Below are 18,671 nucleotides of genomic sequence, written 5' to 3' on the forward strand. Positions count from 1 at the left end.
TCATGCTTCCCTCTGCTGACAACTTTTATGGAGATGCAGATTTCATTTTCCAGCAGGACTTGGCACACTGCCCACACTGCCAAAAGTACCAATTGGTCTTTTATAATATTTTAATTTTTTGAGAAACTGATTTAAACTTTTCCAGTAAGGCGTATTTCTACAGTATTTATGGGCATTTTCACACCAGAACTATTTGGTTTGGTTAAAACTGACTCTGGTTCATTTGTACCCTTAGTGCGGTTCAATTGAGGTTACTAGAGGTGTGAAAATGCCCTAAAACCATAAATTGTATGCCAGTTATTTTTATTTATTTATTTATTTTGCCGTATTTAGTATTTTAAGTATTTAAGTTGTATAGTGTGAACTTATTGGGTACAAGCCTAATGCTAGGTGTGAGCTAGAGGGGTATAAAAAAACCCCAGCATATTTTACATTTTACAAACCAGAAACATTATTTAGATGGTTTACTTTACCACCAACCCACAGATGTTCAAATTATTGACAACCTACACTATGGGTCAGTTTTCCAGACAAGGATTTAGCCTAGAACAGCAGACTATTTTTGTTTCCTTTCAATAGGAAACACAGCTTGTCTAGTCCCTGTAGTGAAGTGAAGTACTGCCAATTTAACAGAACACTTTACAGCAGATAAACATTATCAAACATCACATCGCAACAGCTAGAACTGGACATAAAGACCCTATTTTTAGCTGTGGAGCAGTGGATGAACTGTGTTTTCTGGAATTATGGAGCTCCATTCAATACTTTTGGATGGGATGAATTGGGGAGTTGGGGAAAAGTGAGGTGAGGTGGAGTGATGTTAATCCACATGCTGACCTTCCCTGCTGGATAGATGAAACAGCTACTCCAACAAAAGTAAGATGAAGTCTTGATTTGAGAAGAAACAGTGAATCAGTGAATATAGTGTACAACTCTTGTTCATCCATATTGGCAAACCATTGTTGTGCAAATAAGAGAAAAAAATATCTGAAGCATTTCTGTTTAAATATGGGCCCTTTTACTGTACTGTATTTTTTGTAGCACAATTTTCATTCATGTGCTGAATTTGCTGGTATAATAATGATAAGACATAACCTGTAAAGTGTGACAAATGAGTGATCAGTGACACACTGAAAATAAATGTTGGAAAAATGATGAAAAATTATACATTTGGTTACAGGCTAGAGAAAAAGCTTTTTAGTTTTTTTTTTTTTTTTTTTCCTCCGGATGAACAATTTTAGGTGCTGAACATTCAATGCATTAATAGATCAATATTCTCTCTATTTTACATTTTATGCTAAATGGTTTTCCTCAATATGATCAATTAACCAAATAAACACTACAGAACTGTACAAATACATTATTACATTTTATACACTGACACACCTTAACTAAAGGTATTAAAGCTCTAAATTCCCTTGAGGGCACCACCACCCTAGTGACTGTTTTGCCTATTGTATCCATTATTTTAACTTAAATCATTTTCACAGACTTGCGAATCCGTTGATTGGTAAATGCCTAGTATATCAGTGATTCACATGAAAGAGAGAGATAGAGAGGGAGAAAGAGAGACAGGGATAGAGAAAGGAGGCCTGAGCACAGCCTGGGCCTGGCAGTGATTCTCCTACCTGAGCTTGCAGCTGGTGAAGCTGCTGCGCTGCGCCCTGGAGGTCCCCGCGGAGCTGCTGGCAGCGGCTGTGTCCTCGCTGGAGCTCCTGCTGGCTCTCCTGCAGCTCTCTCTGCAGCTCCCACAGCCTCTGCTCCTGGACGTCCAGCTATCGAACCACAAAAGGAGGCAGGGCGAGAGAAAAATCAATCCACTACAAAGAGCCCGGCTGCACGCGCCTTCCACGGCTCCAGTCCCGGACTCACCACCACCGACCCGACATCTCTACATCCAGCCGGAGAGCCCCTGACCAGCCGGCTAGGCTTCCGACCGCCCCTGCACCTTCTACACGCCTAGCCATTGAAGATCGAACAGCTCCACGTTGAATAAATAAGCAAAAATCAATCCTTCTTAGGCAAATGCGAAATCGAGCCGTTTGCGTCTAGATCTACGTCCATTGTTCGGCTATGGAGGAGAAAGCGATGCTTTAGAGATTTAAAACGAGACGTTTTTTATCTTTTTTTTTTAAATGAAAATCATATTTCTGTACATATCTGCACTGTTTGAAATAGTATTTCAGTACTGTCTCTATTGCTAAAGTATTTAATCCACAAATCGTAACTATAGCTTTAATACAACAACAAGGCCTCCTGTCTCACTTCGCACAATAATGACTAAATAATTGATTAATTGGTCAATTAATTAATAAATCAATTAACTAATAATTAATGTAAAACTGTCACCAATGCAAGGGAGGAGGGGAAGCTTGATGATGTTGGAGGGAAGGAGCGTAAGGGAGGTTTGGGTGGCAAGCAGTGAGGAAAGAAGAAAGAGGAGGAGGAGTAGGATTGGCAGAGCCCTGGTACCAGTTCAGCAGTCCAGCAGCTTCCTTCCATCTTCTTTCCACTTTTATCTTCGTCTTAATCTACTCCTGCTTCTTCTGCTTCACTGTCGCATATGCAAAAGAAGGCACTTATCCAAAAACAACGGGAACGAGGCCCGGGAACAATCCACTGCCGCCGCCGCCCGCCGATCAATTAATCAGCAACGTTCATTAGAGGCCAGGGAGTAATCCGCAAATTCATCTTTCTCAATCACTTAAATCAAGCTCTCGCGCCCCCCGCTTCCATCTCCGCCGCTGATTGCGCTGTGTTGACGAGCAAAGCCAAAAAAAGAGGGACAAAAGAAGAAGAAGAAGAAAAAGAAAATATTACGATGCTGTTCTGTTTCTGTTTCCTATCTTCATCCTCATCTTGGAACTGGCAACCTGATCAAATTCCTGGCTCCTGCAGGATTCAGGGGTTAAAAAAATAAAATAAATAAATAAAAGAAAAATAAATGGGAAAGGAAGATGGCTGTGTCTTCCCTTTTTCTGAGCTTAATCTTAAAAAAACGAAGGAAAAATAAAAAAAAAATCCCTCTCAGCCCATCTCATCTCTTTCGCGCTGGCTTTCAAGGCTTTCGGTGTGCGATGCAAGCCGATAACCCTGCTCTCTTTCTCTTTCTTTCTTTCCCTTACAATCGCGCTCTCGCTCTCTCTCTCCATTCTCCCCTCCTAAACTGATCAATACTTCATTTAAATCATGACATTAGCACACTACCACTGGAAAAAAGCATGCACGGAAAGAGTGCAGAAAAGCGCTCTTCCTTATAGCGAAGACATGCAAAGGTTTTCTCGTGAATAGTGGGAATTCACGCTGGTTTACGTTTTTTTTCTTGAACAATTATCGGACTTAAAAGCGAACATGGAGAAGATGGAGGAGGGAATGTATGCGAGGTGTTCACGAGTGGCATCAGTGTTTTGATTTCTACTCCCCAGCCGCTGCCTGATCAATACTGACTGCATTTGAATCCGGGAGGTGGTGGTGGAGGAGCGGCGGAGAGGCACGGCTGGGACGTCTCCTGATCGCCTCATGCCAAATGAAATGCAAACAGCGGCGGCGGCGTCGTCGCAATCAACGCAAATTTCTGTTTTTTTTTATAGATGCGCTACTATTATTATTAAGCCAAAGCCGCTCTCTTGTGAGGCGGACCCTTGTGTTTGCCTTTGCACTTGGGCTCATAATTGTGCAATATAAATGCCCCCTCACGTATTCATTTATGCATGCAATTTGCGACGAGTGCAATCAATACGGTGCTACGCAAAATGACGCTTATGCACTCTGTGTTCTTATGCGCGCTGGGTGGAAGGTAATCATAAGACGGAGGGGAAAAGAAAGGAGGAGGAGGAGGCGGAGGAAGAGAAACGAAGAAAGATAATTTCCTGCGGCTCATTGGCATAAAAGAGTGAGTGAGAGAGAGGGAGAGAGAGAGCGTGAGAGAGACAAAGAGCGAAAGAGAGAGAGAGAGAGAGAGAGAGAGAGAGAGAGAAAGAGAGAGAGAGAAGCTAATCTGCCTGTTGGTTATTAGTCAAGTGGATTTACCTGAGCGCTCAGGGCGTCGCGGGCCTGGTGAGACAGCAGCAGGTCTCTGCGGAGCCTCTGGACGCTCGCATCCCGACGGCGCAACTGCCAGCCGACCCGCCAACCCACCGACAGGTTTCCCACAGACCAAACGCCGGCGAACGCAGCAGAGGAAGTGGAAGAGAAGAGTGAGGAAGAGAAAGAGAAGCGAACAGAGACAGCAAGGGCGTGAGGTGGTTTCAGAAGGCAGAAGGAAAGAGAGGGGGAGAGAGAGTCGATCGCCCCACTAACGTGCTCCCGTATTGTCGGGTGCCAATGTCAAGCAATGAGCAATTAGGCAGACAAAACTAAAGATATTGATCGGCCTTTGGGGCTCTCTTTTCCAAGGCTAACTAGCCTAGCCACGTGTGTGTGTGTGTGTGTGTTTGTGTGTGTGTAAGAGAGAGAGAAAGAAGGGGGATGGACAGCAGGTTGGGCAGCTCTCGCTCTCTCCCTCTATCTCTCTTTCTGGGCCTGTAGCACTGAATACGGGACTGATCAATGGACCGGTCATTACCATTTAATCTGCTATTGATCTGCCTGCCAAATGACCATTGACCATTCAGTCCATAGAGCCTCTCTACGACCCACATACACAAAGTATTGGGACTAGGGGCGGGAATCACAGGCCAACTTACAATACAATATTATCACAATACAGTGATTCTGTAATACTCAGTATATCACATTCTGACAAATTCTTTACACAGTTTTTTTAAAAGAAATACATATAGAGTAGTTATAGAATGTATAGTACTGTACAGACCCTCTGTATTAAATAAAAAAGCCTTTAAAGCACTTAGTTTTTTTAAATAGTGTTAACAATAAGCTATACAGGGCCAAAGAACATGCTTTTCCAGATCCTACTAGATCCAGAACCTTCTACTTGTCCTTCACAATGGATGATACAGGTGAAAGACACGACATATGAAGTAGGGGGGAGGATCTCATGATACAATATCACAATAATCATGATATTATAACATTGTGATTCTGCAAAACTTGAATCATGTAGTAACTTAAAAGTGTTAAACAAACCAAAATACTCTGTGAAGCATTTAGGTTCTCTTATCTGGGGAGCTGTTGACTTGAGGTTTCTGAGGTATTTGCGGCTGTATTTTAAAAGGTTATTTATTAGCTTACATGGGACATGGTAAAACTATTATTGTTGTTCCTCGACTTTTGTATATAAATCTACACTGTGACAGAGCAGGGTGTGTGGGTATTGTGCTAGTACCTCACTTTTCAGGATCTCCACACCTCGTCCTGCTGGAAGATCACTTGACATCTACAGAAGAGAAAAGATCAGATCAACATTAGCTCAACAGCAGTCACTATCAGACAGACTGTTCAGCAGAAAGAGAAATACCCAATATGTACCAAAGTATTGGGACACGTTTGTTCAATGTTTCTGCTGAACTCAAGGGTATGAAAAAGAGTTTATGTCTCTTTCACAATACACAATATTTATCATTTTCACACACAGACAAAATGTATTAGCGGCAGATTCTGAAAAACACTAATTTAATACCATAGTTATTTAAGTACAGTGATATATATTCAAAATGTGCATCTGGGCAGTTTGTTTTTAGGCACAGATGAAATAAGATGTGCTTATCATTTATCACAATAACATATGTTTCATGATATGTTACCTGGCAGTAAATTAAGCATGGTACTATCAGGTACTATCAAGTTTCTTCTTCAGAGTGCTCTATTCTATTGGCGATACTTTTCCTTGGCAACCAGTGTGTTTGTGCCTTTGTGTCAGCAAAGGGGCCAACTTAAAAAAGCTGAATGCAGTCATTAAAATGTATTGTCCACAAAAAAGTGATGGTCAGGATGTCTACAAAAGTGGTTCTCAAACATTTTAGATCACATACCATCTTTAACCGAACTTAAACTCCCATTTAACACCTACAAATGCCATTTTGGACTTTGACTTGATAATAAAACACAGTGGATCAACACCAGCAGATGACATGTCTAACCAAACCATCACTGATTGGTGAAAACTTCACACTAGACCTCAAGCAGTTTGGTCTGTGTGTCTCTCCACTCTTCCTTCAGACTCTGCTCCCTTGAAATTGAGTTGTAAAATTTACTGATGATCAGTGATGGTTTAGAGAGTCGTGTCATCTGCTGGTGTTGATCCACTGTGTTTTATTACCAAGTCTAAAGTCAGTGCAGTTTTGTTTTCCCACAAAATCTTACAGCACTTCATGCTTCCCCCTGCTGACAACTTTTATGGAAATGCAGATTTTATTTTCCAGCAGGATTTGGCGCACTGCCTAAAGCACTATTTAATCTTATATAAAATTTGAATTTTCTGAGATTCAGATTTAAACGCTTAAAATAGATCACTCTGCGAGTAATACATCTATATAATATGAGTTTCACATTTAAATTACTGAACTGACTTACTAAAATAAAGTAACTTTTCAATGATACTCTATTTTTTTTTTTTAGATGCACCTGTATATACAGGACTAATATACTTATATACAGCACTAAACACAAACAAATGTAATGGTAGGAAAATTACAGGTGGAAACTTTATAGATCCTTCATCTAGTGATCATCTAGTGTACCACCTTGGGATGTTTCACATAACACCAATTGGTACCTGAACCACAGTTTTAGATTCACTGGTCTACAACCTACTGCTCTCACAGAAACTGAGTAAAAGAGTGAGAACGCTTTATGTGAGACGAGGGAGGAGAAAACAAGAGGCAGTGAGTAACTGAGACATGTCTTTTACGAGAATTCCTTCATTGTGGAGGCTGAAAGTTCATGAATGCCGGTGGAGGGTGGGGATGAGGCCACCTGATCCCTTACGCCACGCTCGCCAGCCTGCATTAACGTCTCTGGAGGACAGTTAGCTAATGCTGATTGCCTTTAACCCTGTGTACAATGGCAACCCTGGCCTCAGCCCTCCTCTTCCCTCCGGCAGGCTCAATTATTCCCTCACCTCCCACGGCCAAGGACATTCTGAAAGCACACAATCAAGAAGGCGAGCCTGCAGAATAGCACTCCATTAAAAAGGCCAGTACTTTCAAAAATAAGCTATTTTTGCTGTAAACGGAAAAGGAATCCCACTGATAAGCACTTCCTGATCAAATCATTACAACATAATAGCTGCTAACAACAGAGGAAATCAGAAATACACTCATAGTCTAAAATCTAGTAGCTCCCAGAGGGAAGGAATCAACCAACAGGACTATCATGGACAAACCAAGTCCTGCTTTTGACTTAGTGTCCAGTAGACCTGGTGTTTCCTACTATGCCGGATCACCTTTGGTCTTCATTATAGGCACTTATAGGCACTACCCACCCCCAGCATGGACTGTTCACTCTTCTGCCTTCAGGCCGGAGGTACAGAAGTGTGAAATGCAAAAGCACCAGGCTAAAGAACTCCTTCTTCCCCACTGCTACCAGACTCTTGAACCTACCTCAGAAATAACCATTCACCTTTCTCTCTACACGTTTCTCAGAGGCATATGCTCACTTTACTGCGAAAAAAAAAAATATATAATTGCACTACTGAACTTTTTGCACTTTTTTTATACTCCATTACTGTAGATAGCATGTACCTACTTGTAAATAATATCCATAACACATTACTGTTTTCATGTATATATTTCCATCCTGGATGTAAATTTAACACCAATTTAATATTTATATTCTGTTAGTATTTCTTTCTTTATTGTATATTTTCTACTTTTATCTTTATGCAGCATACTTGGCGAGGAGCAAAGACAGAATTTTTATTGTATGGGGAAACTTGTTTCTTACTGTGCACATGACAATAAACTCTTTAAATCTTTGAATCTTGAATCTAAAGAGCCAAATGTTAAGATATTATGGTCCTGCAACTGATGGTCCTACCTGTTCTGAATACAAAGGACAATGCTTGTCCACATGCTGCTGAAGTCTCAAAGACACAGATACTATACTAAGGCCTATCTCAAGCCTGAAAATGTGTGGAATGATACCAGATGCTCTATTAAACCTCCAATCCTACAGAATACTTCTACATTCTGGAGGAACTGCGTTAAAATTCAAGCTGCATAAGATGGGCTATTATTATTATTATCATTATTACAGAAACAGAGTGCAGCAACGGAATGTCTAGAATGTGTTTCGGCTGTATGTAGGAGTGTGTAATAGAGTGGAGGAAAAGTGTTTAAAAACTCCAGCAGCACTGCTGCAGTGTATAATCCACTCAAAGTACCATCAGCACAACACACACAAACACCTCATACACCACCACCATGCTAAGCAGTGCTAATCACTGCAGTACTGAGAATAATGATCTACTACCCAAATAAGAATAATAATATCAGCTCTGTGATGGTTCTCTATCCTGTGGTCCTGATCCTGAGTATTGAAGAACAGGATGAAAGGAGAAGAAGAATAATAAAATATACAGAGAAACAAATACAGGACTACAGTCTGTAAATATTATATGATCAGTGCATCTGAAAAATGGATAATCGGTCTAGAAACAAGGAGGTGGTCATAATGTTATGTTTTATTGGTGTATAAGATTAAGCCAAATGCAAAGCAGGACTGGAATGTCAGCACTGTTCAACATGCCTCACTGACTCGCCTCACTGCCTCGCCTGGCTGCATCCTTTGGTGTGTTTTTGAAAATCAATGGTGATATTTCCAGAGAGGCAGGCGCGATAATGAAAGGTGGGGGTAATAAAAACACGGCGCAGTGATTGCTCATTCAGAGCAGCTTCAAACAGACCCCCGCGCCAGAAGGACACCTTTAATATTTGGACTTTTCACGTCACTCCCGACTAAATCCCTAGCAACCACCATAGCAACACGCTCCGACTCCGACGTGAATTGCATGGTAAGTTCTGCAAGCCACTAAAAAGATGGGGAACATGGAAGGGTGGGTGAAAGAGAGAGAGAGCAAGTGAAAGAGAGAGAGAGAGAGAGAGAGAGAGAGAGAGAGAAAGCAAAAACATCTAAAAGAAGAGAGCTGAAGCAGTAGAATTAGAGGTATAATGTGAAAAACAGCTCTGATGCATGCACAACAGAATGAAGAAAAACACAGTCTGATATATGTTGATATGTGAATAACTAGACAATGGATATTTTCCAAACAGGCAAAAGTAAACTAAACCTCTAAGAGATAAAATTAAGGGATAAAATGCCAAACATGCCAAATATTACCAGATTGCCAGATATATTACCAAAATCTGGAACCGGATATTATTATATTATTCTGCAGTGCTGCAGTGGCGATTGTTAATACTTTTGGAACATCTTACTATGGGGTCTAAGGTTTGATACATGCAACTGCATAAAAATACATGCTTTGCTATTAGTGTAATCACAGTTATAAGATGCTTTGTCTATGTCTGGTCAACTTAATTTCATTTATTAGTATACATCCATTCCTGTATTATCTGCAAAACACTCTAATACAAAGTTGGGACTGGGTCTCTGAGCCTCTGAGAAGCAAACGTGAACAGAAGAGCTTCAGTTTCATGAGACAATTACTGAAAAGTAAAGGGTAAAGGGACAAACTTAAGTTAAACGCCGTAATCTCCAATCCCTCAGACTCACACTGCATTAAGAACGGTCATTAAACTATAGCTGATTAAACCACTTGAACAAGAGATTACTGTACTCTACACCTTTATCACTAACAAGCTCTACAATACAGAGTTACTATACTCACTAATACTGCTTACAACTTTACTACTGTACACAACACAAGCCTTATGTTCACTATGACCAGAAGCTCCGCCCACTTCTCTACAATACAGAGTTACCATATTCACTAATACTACTTACAACTTTACTGTACACAATACAAGTCTCATGTTCACCATGTCCAGAAGCCCCACCCACTTCTCTACTGGATTCGGAGGAACCTGGACCAGACCACAGTGGAAACACAGAATATTGTGCTTAGAAAAATGCGTATTGCAGGTCTTTTTTGGGAAGAATCCAGATTGTTATCAGCATAACGTCTAAAAGCCAGGGTCTGCAACAGTATGTCCTAATACACTTGTGATGCAGCATTAATGCAGAAAAGCACACTGAGATCTTAAAGCAATGTATGTAGCCTTCAGGATAACATCTTTCCCAGACATGTTTAAGCAGTTTTTAACAAGACAATACAAAACCGTATGCTGCACACACTGCAAAAGCATGGCTGGAGTAGAAGAGGGTATGGGTACTGGACTGGTCTCTGTGTACTCCTGAACTGTACTGAATAAAGCATTTGTGACAAAAAAAAATAAAAAAGTGAGAATGTTGACCTTGTACTGTTACACACTGAAAAATCAAAAAAAGAACACCAAATGATTTAAAACAAGTGGTGTAAAAGGGATTGATTTAATTTAAGTGTAGTTATTTTAATGCTAAAGTTATTTTAATGCTTGAAATGGTCCAGACAAAGTAAGAACTTCTGCAGTCAGATGGTCCCACGAGTTGTTATAGTACTATACAGATCCACTGCCTTGATTAAAGAATCCTTAAAGCACTTTTTTTTAAATACTTCACATGATACAAGAAAAAACAGTAATTATGGATTTACTAGTGTCAGTTTTAACAACCCATATTATTCACCGCAGGTTTACCTTATTCATTTGGATGGATGGATGGATGGATGGATGGATGCTTAGGCATCAAGCATCAGATATACTTAGTACACAGAACTTACAAAAGAAGGATAAGACAGGAGATAAAAATATAATAATATAATATAAATATCAATATTTGATGCCATGAATCGATAAAGCATGCAATAATGTGCACAACTAAAAACAATATAAAAACAATATATTGCAATAATAATATTGTGTCCCACCTCTAGAAGGAAAAGGGTTAACAGGTCAAACTATGAAGGAATTCTACGATCCCGCCATTTAACACTAGGGCCCATTATAGGTGGGCCTAACCCCCTAACATCCCCACGTCCACATGAAAGTTTTGTGGAGAGCGGTAATGACCTCTAAGTGAGCCTCTTCCCCAGGAAATTTCAGCTTTCCCCCTCTCGCATCTGCTTTCCTAGTCTTTGCGATCCTGGCTCTCAGAAGCTGATGAGTTCAGTCAAACTTCATTAAGTTTATAGCCCCGGCCCAGTGCTCCCTGGTGGCGGGCTGTGCGGAATGAGCCCATCGCCTGGCAGACAGCGCTTTACTGCTCCATCTCACAGGTGGAGAGGGGGGCACTCTCTATCTCTGTCACTGTCCCATCCCTCCACCCCCACAATCCCCCTCTCCCTCCACTCTCTGTCCCTCCAGCACTCACTCTCTCTCTCTTCCTCTCGTTCACTTGCTTGCGTTCTCCCTCCGGGGTCAGCGGGGCGAGGGGTCTCCGTTCTGTTCATCATTCTCCGATCGGGCTGCAATAAATCCGCGGGAAATGCATTTATGAATGCATTCATGTGACTGGGATATCCATCTTGGGCCGTAGTCGTGTAGAGGAGACAGGAAGCTAATGCAGAGGGTGGGGGATAGAGGGTGGGTGACTGAAGACTGTCCACCCAGCGTGGACATGTCCTGCTTTAGGATGAATGTCCAGCATCCAGCTCACAACAACACTAAGCTCACAGTTGCTGTGGTCAGCCATTTTCTGCAGCTTTTCTGCAGCTTTTTTGCAGCCTGCATCAGTGGCCATTTATTTACAGCGGATGGCATGCTAACTCGCTAACAATATTACTTAGGCATCATTCACAACGCAGATAAAATTACGCAAATCTGATACTTTTTCACATTACTTCATATGTGAGATTGAAGACTGTCCATAGATGTTTTTTGAGCATTCAGCTAACAAAATCAATAACCTCGTAGCTGCTGTGGTCCATCATTTTCTGCACCTGTAGGCATTTTTGCAGTGGATAGGAACTTGCTAACAATCTATTGTAGGTTATGTGCACATAGCAGGTATAAGTGGCCCAAATACATTTTTTTTTGTCATATGTGACATATTTTGTCAGCTATGGTGGAAATTATGTGAACTACACTTTTTTACTGGTGAAACATTACACTTACTGGACAAACTTGTCATCTATTGGAAAAAAAAAATGAAAAAGGTCAATGAAGGAGGTCTGATGCACCTTTAGTTTAAGGAATATTAGCTGCTCTACCAAAAGAGTTTGTGAGTTCAGTTCCGCCTCGGGTCTCTATTGCAAATTTAACAACATGGTGGCCAATTTTGGAGTCATTTCTATACAACAGAAGGGAATAAAAATATGGTGTTGATTCATTTCATACAGGGCTATAAGCTAAAAAAAAAAAAAAAAAAAAAAAAAAAAAAAAAAAATACATTATATGATGATTCCAATATTGATGTTAAATTTGATGAATTAAGATCTTGAATTAGTTCAAGTCTTCGTTTTATGTATGGATAAATAAGTTTTACTTTTTTGGCACTTGAGGGAAATGCAATTTCAGTTTAATGTTATTCAAGGTGTTATTGCATCTATCGATTTATTGTCCAGCCCTAGTTTCAGCAGTCACTGGTATAGAAATAGGTTTTCAAATCTGGGCCCTGAATCCAACTCCCAGTCCTGGATTCTCTTCTCCCTGGACTAAGGGAAACAGCTGATGCAACTGTGTGGCAAATGCAGTCCAGGGCTGGATTCAAAGTGGATTCAAGGTCCAGATATGAAGACCTCTGGTCTAGACGAAAAGCAGCACATAGTTTAGCTTACTGCTCTCAGCGATAACAAGTATGATATGGCTAGCACTAGCCAGAAGTGCATTAGGATCACGGCAGCATCTTTCTGGGGTCTTTTAAGAGTGCGGGAGAGGAGAACTCTAGGCCATCAAGTGAGTATTTATTACGAGTCATGGCAGGGCTACGCCGGCCGAGGTGCTGGGAGTAGCTATTAAACAGCTCCGGGGCTGACCCTTGGTTTTAAGCGCCTGGGGATCTGACAGGCGAGGCTGCAGGGGCCACCATAAATGGATTTCTTAAAGTTTCTATCCCCCACTGGGGTGAGTATAAAGCAGGGATGCAGGGAAACCAGTAAAATAGCTTGCGTGCGTCGGCTGCGCTACCTCAGGCTAGCGTGGCAGTTTCACAGAAATGAGAATAGCAAAAATGCTTGGACAGGAGTTAACTGGAGTTAGCATGTATGCATTAGCACCTTTTATCGTTTAGCTACTGGGGCTGGTGTGATCCAGTGGGGTTATCTGCAGCTAAATGTCTTGCTGAAGGGTGCAGTGATGATCATCTTCAGACCATCTAAGGCTTTACTAATGACTAACCAATTAATTAATAAAAATATATATTTTTTTAAATGCATCATTAGGGATTAAGCCTAGACTTGTTATACACATCATATTGAGATTTTTAATTGAAAGGAAAATATGGTCTACGTAATGGGTTTGCTGCTAAGATGATGCTAAGCAGTTGTAAAGGTTGCTAGATGGTAGCTAATGTGTTGTTACGGCACTTATGCTGGTTATCTTTTGGAAAAATCTGCTTTCGTACTACACTGAAAGCTCAAAGAAGGTGGTCTGAGACACCCTCAGTCTAGGGAAAGTGGGCAGATCTTTGAAAAGAGTTGCACTGGCAATGCTAGGCTAATGATAATGACTTTCAAGCTAGTTTCTAATGTGTGTTATGGCACAGCTGCTGTTTATCCACTGGAAAAACTGCTTTGGTTCTACACTGCAAGCTTAAAGCAGGTGGTCTAAGACACCCCTAGTTTGGGGAAAGTGGGCCGATCTACCAAAAGAGTTACAAAGGTTGTGCAAGGCTGCTGATAAGGACTTGCTAGATGGTTGATAAGGCTTACAAATGATCTCTAGATGATAACTATAAACTAGAGAGCACAGTGTTGCTTTATTGTAGGTGGCTACTATCCTAATAGGTTGATTACTAAGGTATTGCTGTTGTTTTTTAGGTGCTGGTTGTAAAATGTTGCTTTGCTAGTAGGTTGCTAATGGTACAGGTGTTAGTTGCTTAGATGTTACTATAATATACAGTGCCCTCCATAATTATTGGCACCCCTGGTTAAGATGTGTTCTTTAGCTTCTCATAAATTGAGTTTTGTTCAAAATAATATAGGACCACGATGGGAAAAAAAAGTAAAGTCCAACCTTTAACTTAAGTAAATTTTAAGGGGGAAATAAAATCCCTGACTAAGAAATAATTATTCTTCATAAAATCACCTGTTCCACAATTATTGGCACCCCTAACAATTCTTAGGAAATAAATTTAATAAAAGTATTTCTGTCACTTCTACAGTAGTTTACGAAGTTGATCAGAGTATGTAGGAACATTTAATTAGTAATTCACAACTTCCTGTTTCCCTGGGGTATAATTATGACGTGACACAGAGGCCATTTATCTTCAACATGGGAAAGACAAAGGAACATACCATTCAAGTGAGGCAGATGTGTGTTGACCTTCACAAGTCAGGCAATGGCTACAAGAAAATCGCTACTCGCCTACACCTGTCCATATCTACTGTCAGAGGAATTATTAAGAAGTTTAAAACAACTGGAACAGTGGTAAACAAGCCTGGACGAGGACGCAAGTTTATTTTGCCACCACGCACAGTGAGGAGGATGATAAGAGAAATAAAAAGTTCTCCAAAGCTCACTGTTATAGAATTGCAACAAATGGTAGCTTCTTGGGGTCACAAAGTCTCCAAAACAACCATCAGGCGCTATCTACATGCCAACAAGCTGTTTGGGAGGCATGCACGGAAGAAACCATTTCTCACTCACAATCATAAACGCAAACGTTTGGAGTTTGCTAAGCGGTACTATGACTTCAACTGGGACCGTGTGCTTTGGTCAGATGAAACAAAGATAGAGCTTTTTGGCAACAAATGCTCTAAGTGGGTCTGGCGTAACACAAGAGCTGAGTATGCAGAAAAGCACCTCATGCCCACTGTGAAATACGGCGGGGGATCAGTGATGCTGTGGGCCTGTTTCTCTTCTAAAGGCCCTGGGAACCTTGTTAGGGTGCATGGCATCATGAATGCTCTAAAATACCAGGACATTTTAAAACAAAATCTGGTGGCTTCTGCCCGAAAGCTGAAGATGGGTCGTCACTGGGTCTTTCAGCAAGATAATGACCCTAAACATGTGGCCAAATCTACACAGAAATGGTTCACCGCACACAGAATCAAGCTCCTCCCATGGCCATCTCAGTCCCCAGACCTCAACCCCATTGAAAACCTGTGGGGTGAGCTGAAGAGGAGAGTGCAGAGGAGAGGACCCAGGTCGTTGGATGATTTAGAGAGAATGTGCAAAGAGGAATGGTCAAAGATCCCTCTTTCTGTATTCTCCCATCTTGTGAAACATTACAGGAGAAGATTAGGTGCTGTTTTGTTGGCAAAAGGGGGTTGTACAAAGTATTAACATCAGGGGTGCTAATAATTGTGGCACACATGATTTGATGTTAAATAATTATTTCTTAATGTGGGATTTTTTTCCTACTGAATAAATTTACTTGAGTTAAAGGTTGTATTTTACTCTTTTTTTTCCATCATGGTCCTATATTATTTTGAACAAAACTCAATTTATGAGAAGCTAAAGAACACATCTTAACCAGGGGTGCCAATAATTATGGAGGGCACTGTAGGTGTTGGTTTTTGAGGTGTTGCTTGGTGGTTGTAAAGGTGCTGGTAACCTAGGTGTTTGTTCCTAAGGTGAGGCTGCTAGATGGTATCTAAGGTTAAGCAAACCAGGTGCTGATATGAAGAAAACTATAAATAATGCTAGATTGTTTTAATAATACATAGTGATTTGGAGATGTTTTAATGAGCACAGTGTGTATGTATGAATACAATTTGTATTTATTAGCAAATAAACTCTTACTCTTACAGATAATGAGCTTCTAAATGAGATTCTAAAACTTTTGCACAGTCCTGTATATATGAACCTTAGCATTTGTGCACTCATTATTATTTGTAGCAGGTATTTATTATAATTTCTCATTTACACCCTATCTGAGTCACCAACCATCCTTTCTGAATAATAATACTAAAAAAAAAAGAAATAATAAGCATGCAAAGCCAGCTCAATCGCTGCGTGAAACGACAAGAATCCACATGAGCGAGTGCAGGAGAGAGAAACCCACTTACAGACCTCTCCTGATTCAGCTCAATAGCGCACACAGAGCTTTACGATTAATTAACCAAGCTCACAATAGAGGATTATGCTGACCGGATTATTATTAACAACAGAACGCAGCAGGACCAGCGTCCAATTACACCATGTCAGGGCCTTGGCTTGTGTATTGTGTTGGCTATAGGGGTATACATAAATGCACACCCACTAATGTCACTCCCACTAATGTCATACGACCCCGAAGAAGCCACAAATGAGCACACAGCTTACTTTATTTCCAGCGTCCTACTGAGTCCAGCGTCCTACTGACTGCTACGTTGCATATGAGGCACAAGGAGCTCGACATCTGGATACTCAGTGTGGTTTAGTACGATGCTCTGAGCTCAAGGAAGGTGGTCTGAGACACCCTTATCCTGGAGAAAGGGGGGGGGGGGGGGGGGATCTACCAAAAGAGTTAGTGAGCCAAGCTCCGCCTCTGGTCACTACTTTGCAGATTTGCAGATGCAAAAGCACTGATAGACTGCAGCTAAGGACTTGCTAGACGGTTGCTAAGGTGTTGTTATGGCATAGGTGATGGTTGCCTTAGTTCTGCTAGGTGGTTGCTAAGGTGTTGTTATGGCATAGCTGTGTAAGATGATGACCATAAACTAGAGCATAGCCTCTAGATACTCGGTGTGGTGGATTGTAATACTAATCAAAAGGAAGATAACAGTTACCAGGAACAACAAATGATTACAACATTTGCTTTGGTTTTATTGATTTGCTGGTTAGAATAACACATAATAAGCAGAGCTATGCTGTTGGAATAGTGCTCCGGAGTGTAAGTTCTGAAAAGATGGGGTCATTGGTTGCATGACCTTATTAATTTAATGTTGGGCTGTAAAACTGCCTGTAATGAAAACCAAATCGTACAATCACATGAAATTGAACCCCACACAATGAGACTAGGTCTTTTAGACATGGATGCTATTGGATATGTTATCAACACTCCGCCCCTCCCACAATATCTACAGGAACTGTGAGAGAATATTGGAGCTGCACTGGATGGACTATGCCGAAACATCTTGAATGTTGCATTACATGTGTTACACACTACTTCTGTATGTGTAGCTCAATAAACATAACCAACAGTTGCTCATATCAGTAATTTTTTAAAAATAATTTGTTGCTCCCTGCAACCTTTATCTTCCTTCCAAATAGTCTTTCAACTGAACACTTCCTTCTGGGTGCAATAATTTTTGCAACCATTTCATTCAGGATGAGTGAATGTAAATATATCAGATTTCCTGCTTGTTATAAACACACCTAAAAAAACAACCTTGTATTTCATCTCTCCCCTTCACTGCAGAAGCTTGACGTCCATTAGCTGAGCTGAACTTTGCAGAGCACAGTCGTCTCAGATCGGCTCCACGTCCTGACAACGATCTCAAACCGTCTGCTGGCCAATCAGGCCAGTCTGGCGTTTCTCGAGGCAGCTCGGAATCTAATTAGCCAGAGCGATGTTAATTCTGAGCAGCGTTTCATTAAAATGGGAAAAAGATAATCGGCGCCAAAGACTCCATGTCCTTCGGCCTAATCTAATAATGCCGTCTTTTGTTTGTTTTAATCGTGTTTGAGCAGCGGGAAGAGCAGGACATGACTGAGGCACGTAGCCAGTGGCTTCTCGTACAACTGCCAATCGCTGCCTACTGTCCTCCAGTCTCACAGAAACGATAGAAATGACCTGTAGCTCCACTTACTGTGGGTAGGTCATGTAGGTCATGCCTCAGGCTTAATTTGACAAGGCCATGATCCAAAACCTACAACGACTTTAAATGTCCAAATGTGTTTGTGAACACATCTTTGTGGATTCTACACCGAGACGGCAAAAGTCATGGGACAGCAGTGCGTAAACTGATTACAAGATGTTACCTCCAAACCTTGAGAATGCCCACACCCTGTTTAATCTGAGGTATTATCTTGTGAATGAGGCTGAACACTGGCACTGGCTGAACATAACTTATAGAAGTTCAAGCAAAGTCTGATATTCTGTTACTTTCTGGCTTCATCTGTAATTTCTCTTAAGAAAAGACTTACATTTTTAATAGTTACAGAGTTCTGTGTGATTCTCTTTGTCTAGTTATTATGATGAAAGTGTGAATGTGCTGTGCATTGTGTAACACAATCTGTTCCAGCAGTGCTTTAATACAGACATAGGCTTTTTAAAATGTATATATATTTTTTTAATCAGTTTCTAAAGCTGAGATGTAAGCTGTTAATCAATTAAATGTTTACAAAAATCGTCCCCTCTTTACTAGTAGGATACTTCTAATATTCTTGCTTTCAAAAGAAACAAATATAATCAAATACTTTTTCCTCATAAAGTGAATGAAGTAGCTGATACTGGCACTGTGCTCTGTAGCCAAACGAGTCCATTGATTGCTTATGTTCAAATTTACTGCACAACCTGGCTTGGCAGCCACTCTGCAGGTGATACAGCCTATATTTTTGCTTTGCGTAGCATTTCCTTGTGTAATTTTGCTCTTGTGCAGACATTTATGACGCGTATTTATATATAAT

General features: G+C 40.8%; 1 protein-coding gene across 8 annotated transcripts in view; it reads right to left on the reverse strand.

The window, feature by feature from the left end:
* LOC103032915 (plectin) overlaps nt 1-18,671 on the reverse strand; it is a 283,581-nt gene that overhangs the window by 138,551 nt on the left and 126,359 nt on the right. For 7 of the 8 annotated variants that reach the window (XM_049465597.1, XM_049465593.1, XM_049465595.1 and 4 more), the window contains 3 exons: nt 5,285-5,335; nt 4,030-4,113; nt 1,629-1,775 (listed from right to left, as the gene is read on the reverse strand). In XM_049465597.1, coding sequence (XP_049321554.1) covers nt 1,629-1,775; nt 4,030-4,113; nt 5,285-5,335 — 282 coding nt within the window. The remainder of the gene's footprint in view (nt 1-1,628; nt 1,776-4,029; nt 4,114-5,284; nt 5,336-18,671) is intronic. The other variant, XM_049465599.1, reaches the window with a different exon arrangement.

Source organism: Astyanax mexicanus, chromosome 16 (assembly GCF_023375975.1).
Source record: "Astyanax mexicanus isolate ESR-SI-001 chromosome 16, AstMex3_surface, whole genome shotgun sequence".
Taxonomy (NCBI): Eukaryota; Metazoa; Chordata; class Actinopteri; order Characiformes; family Acestrorhamphidae; genus Astyanax; species Astyanax mexicanus.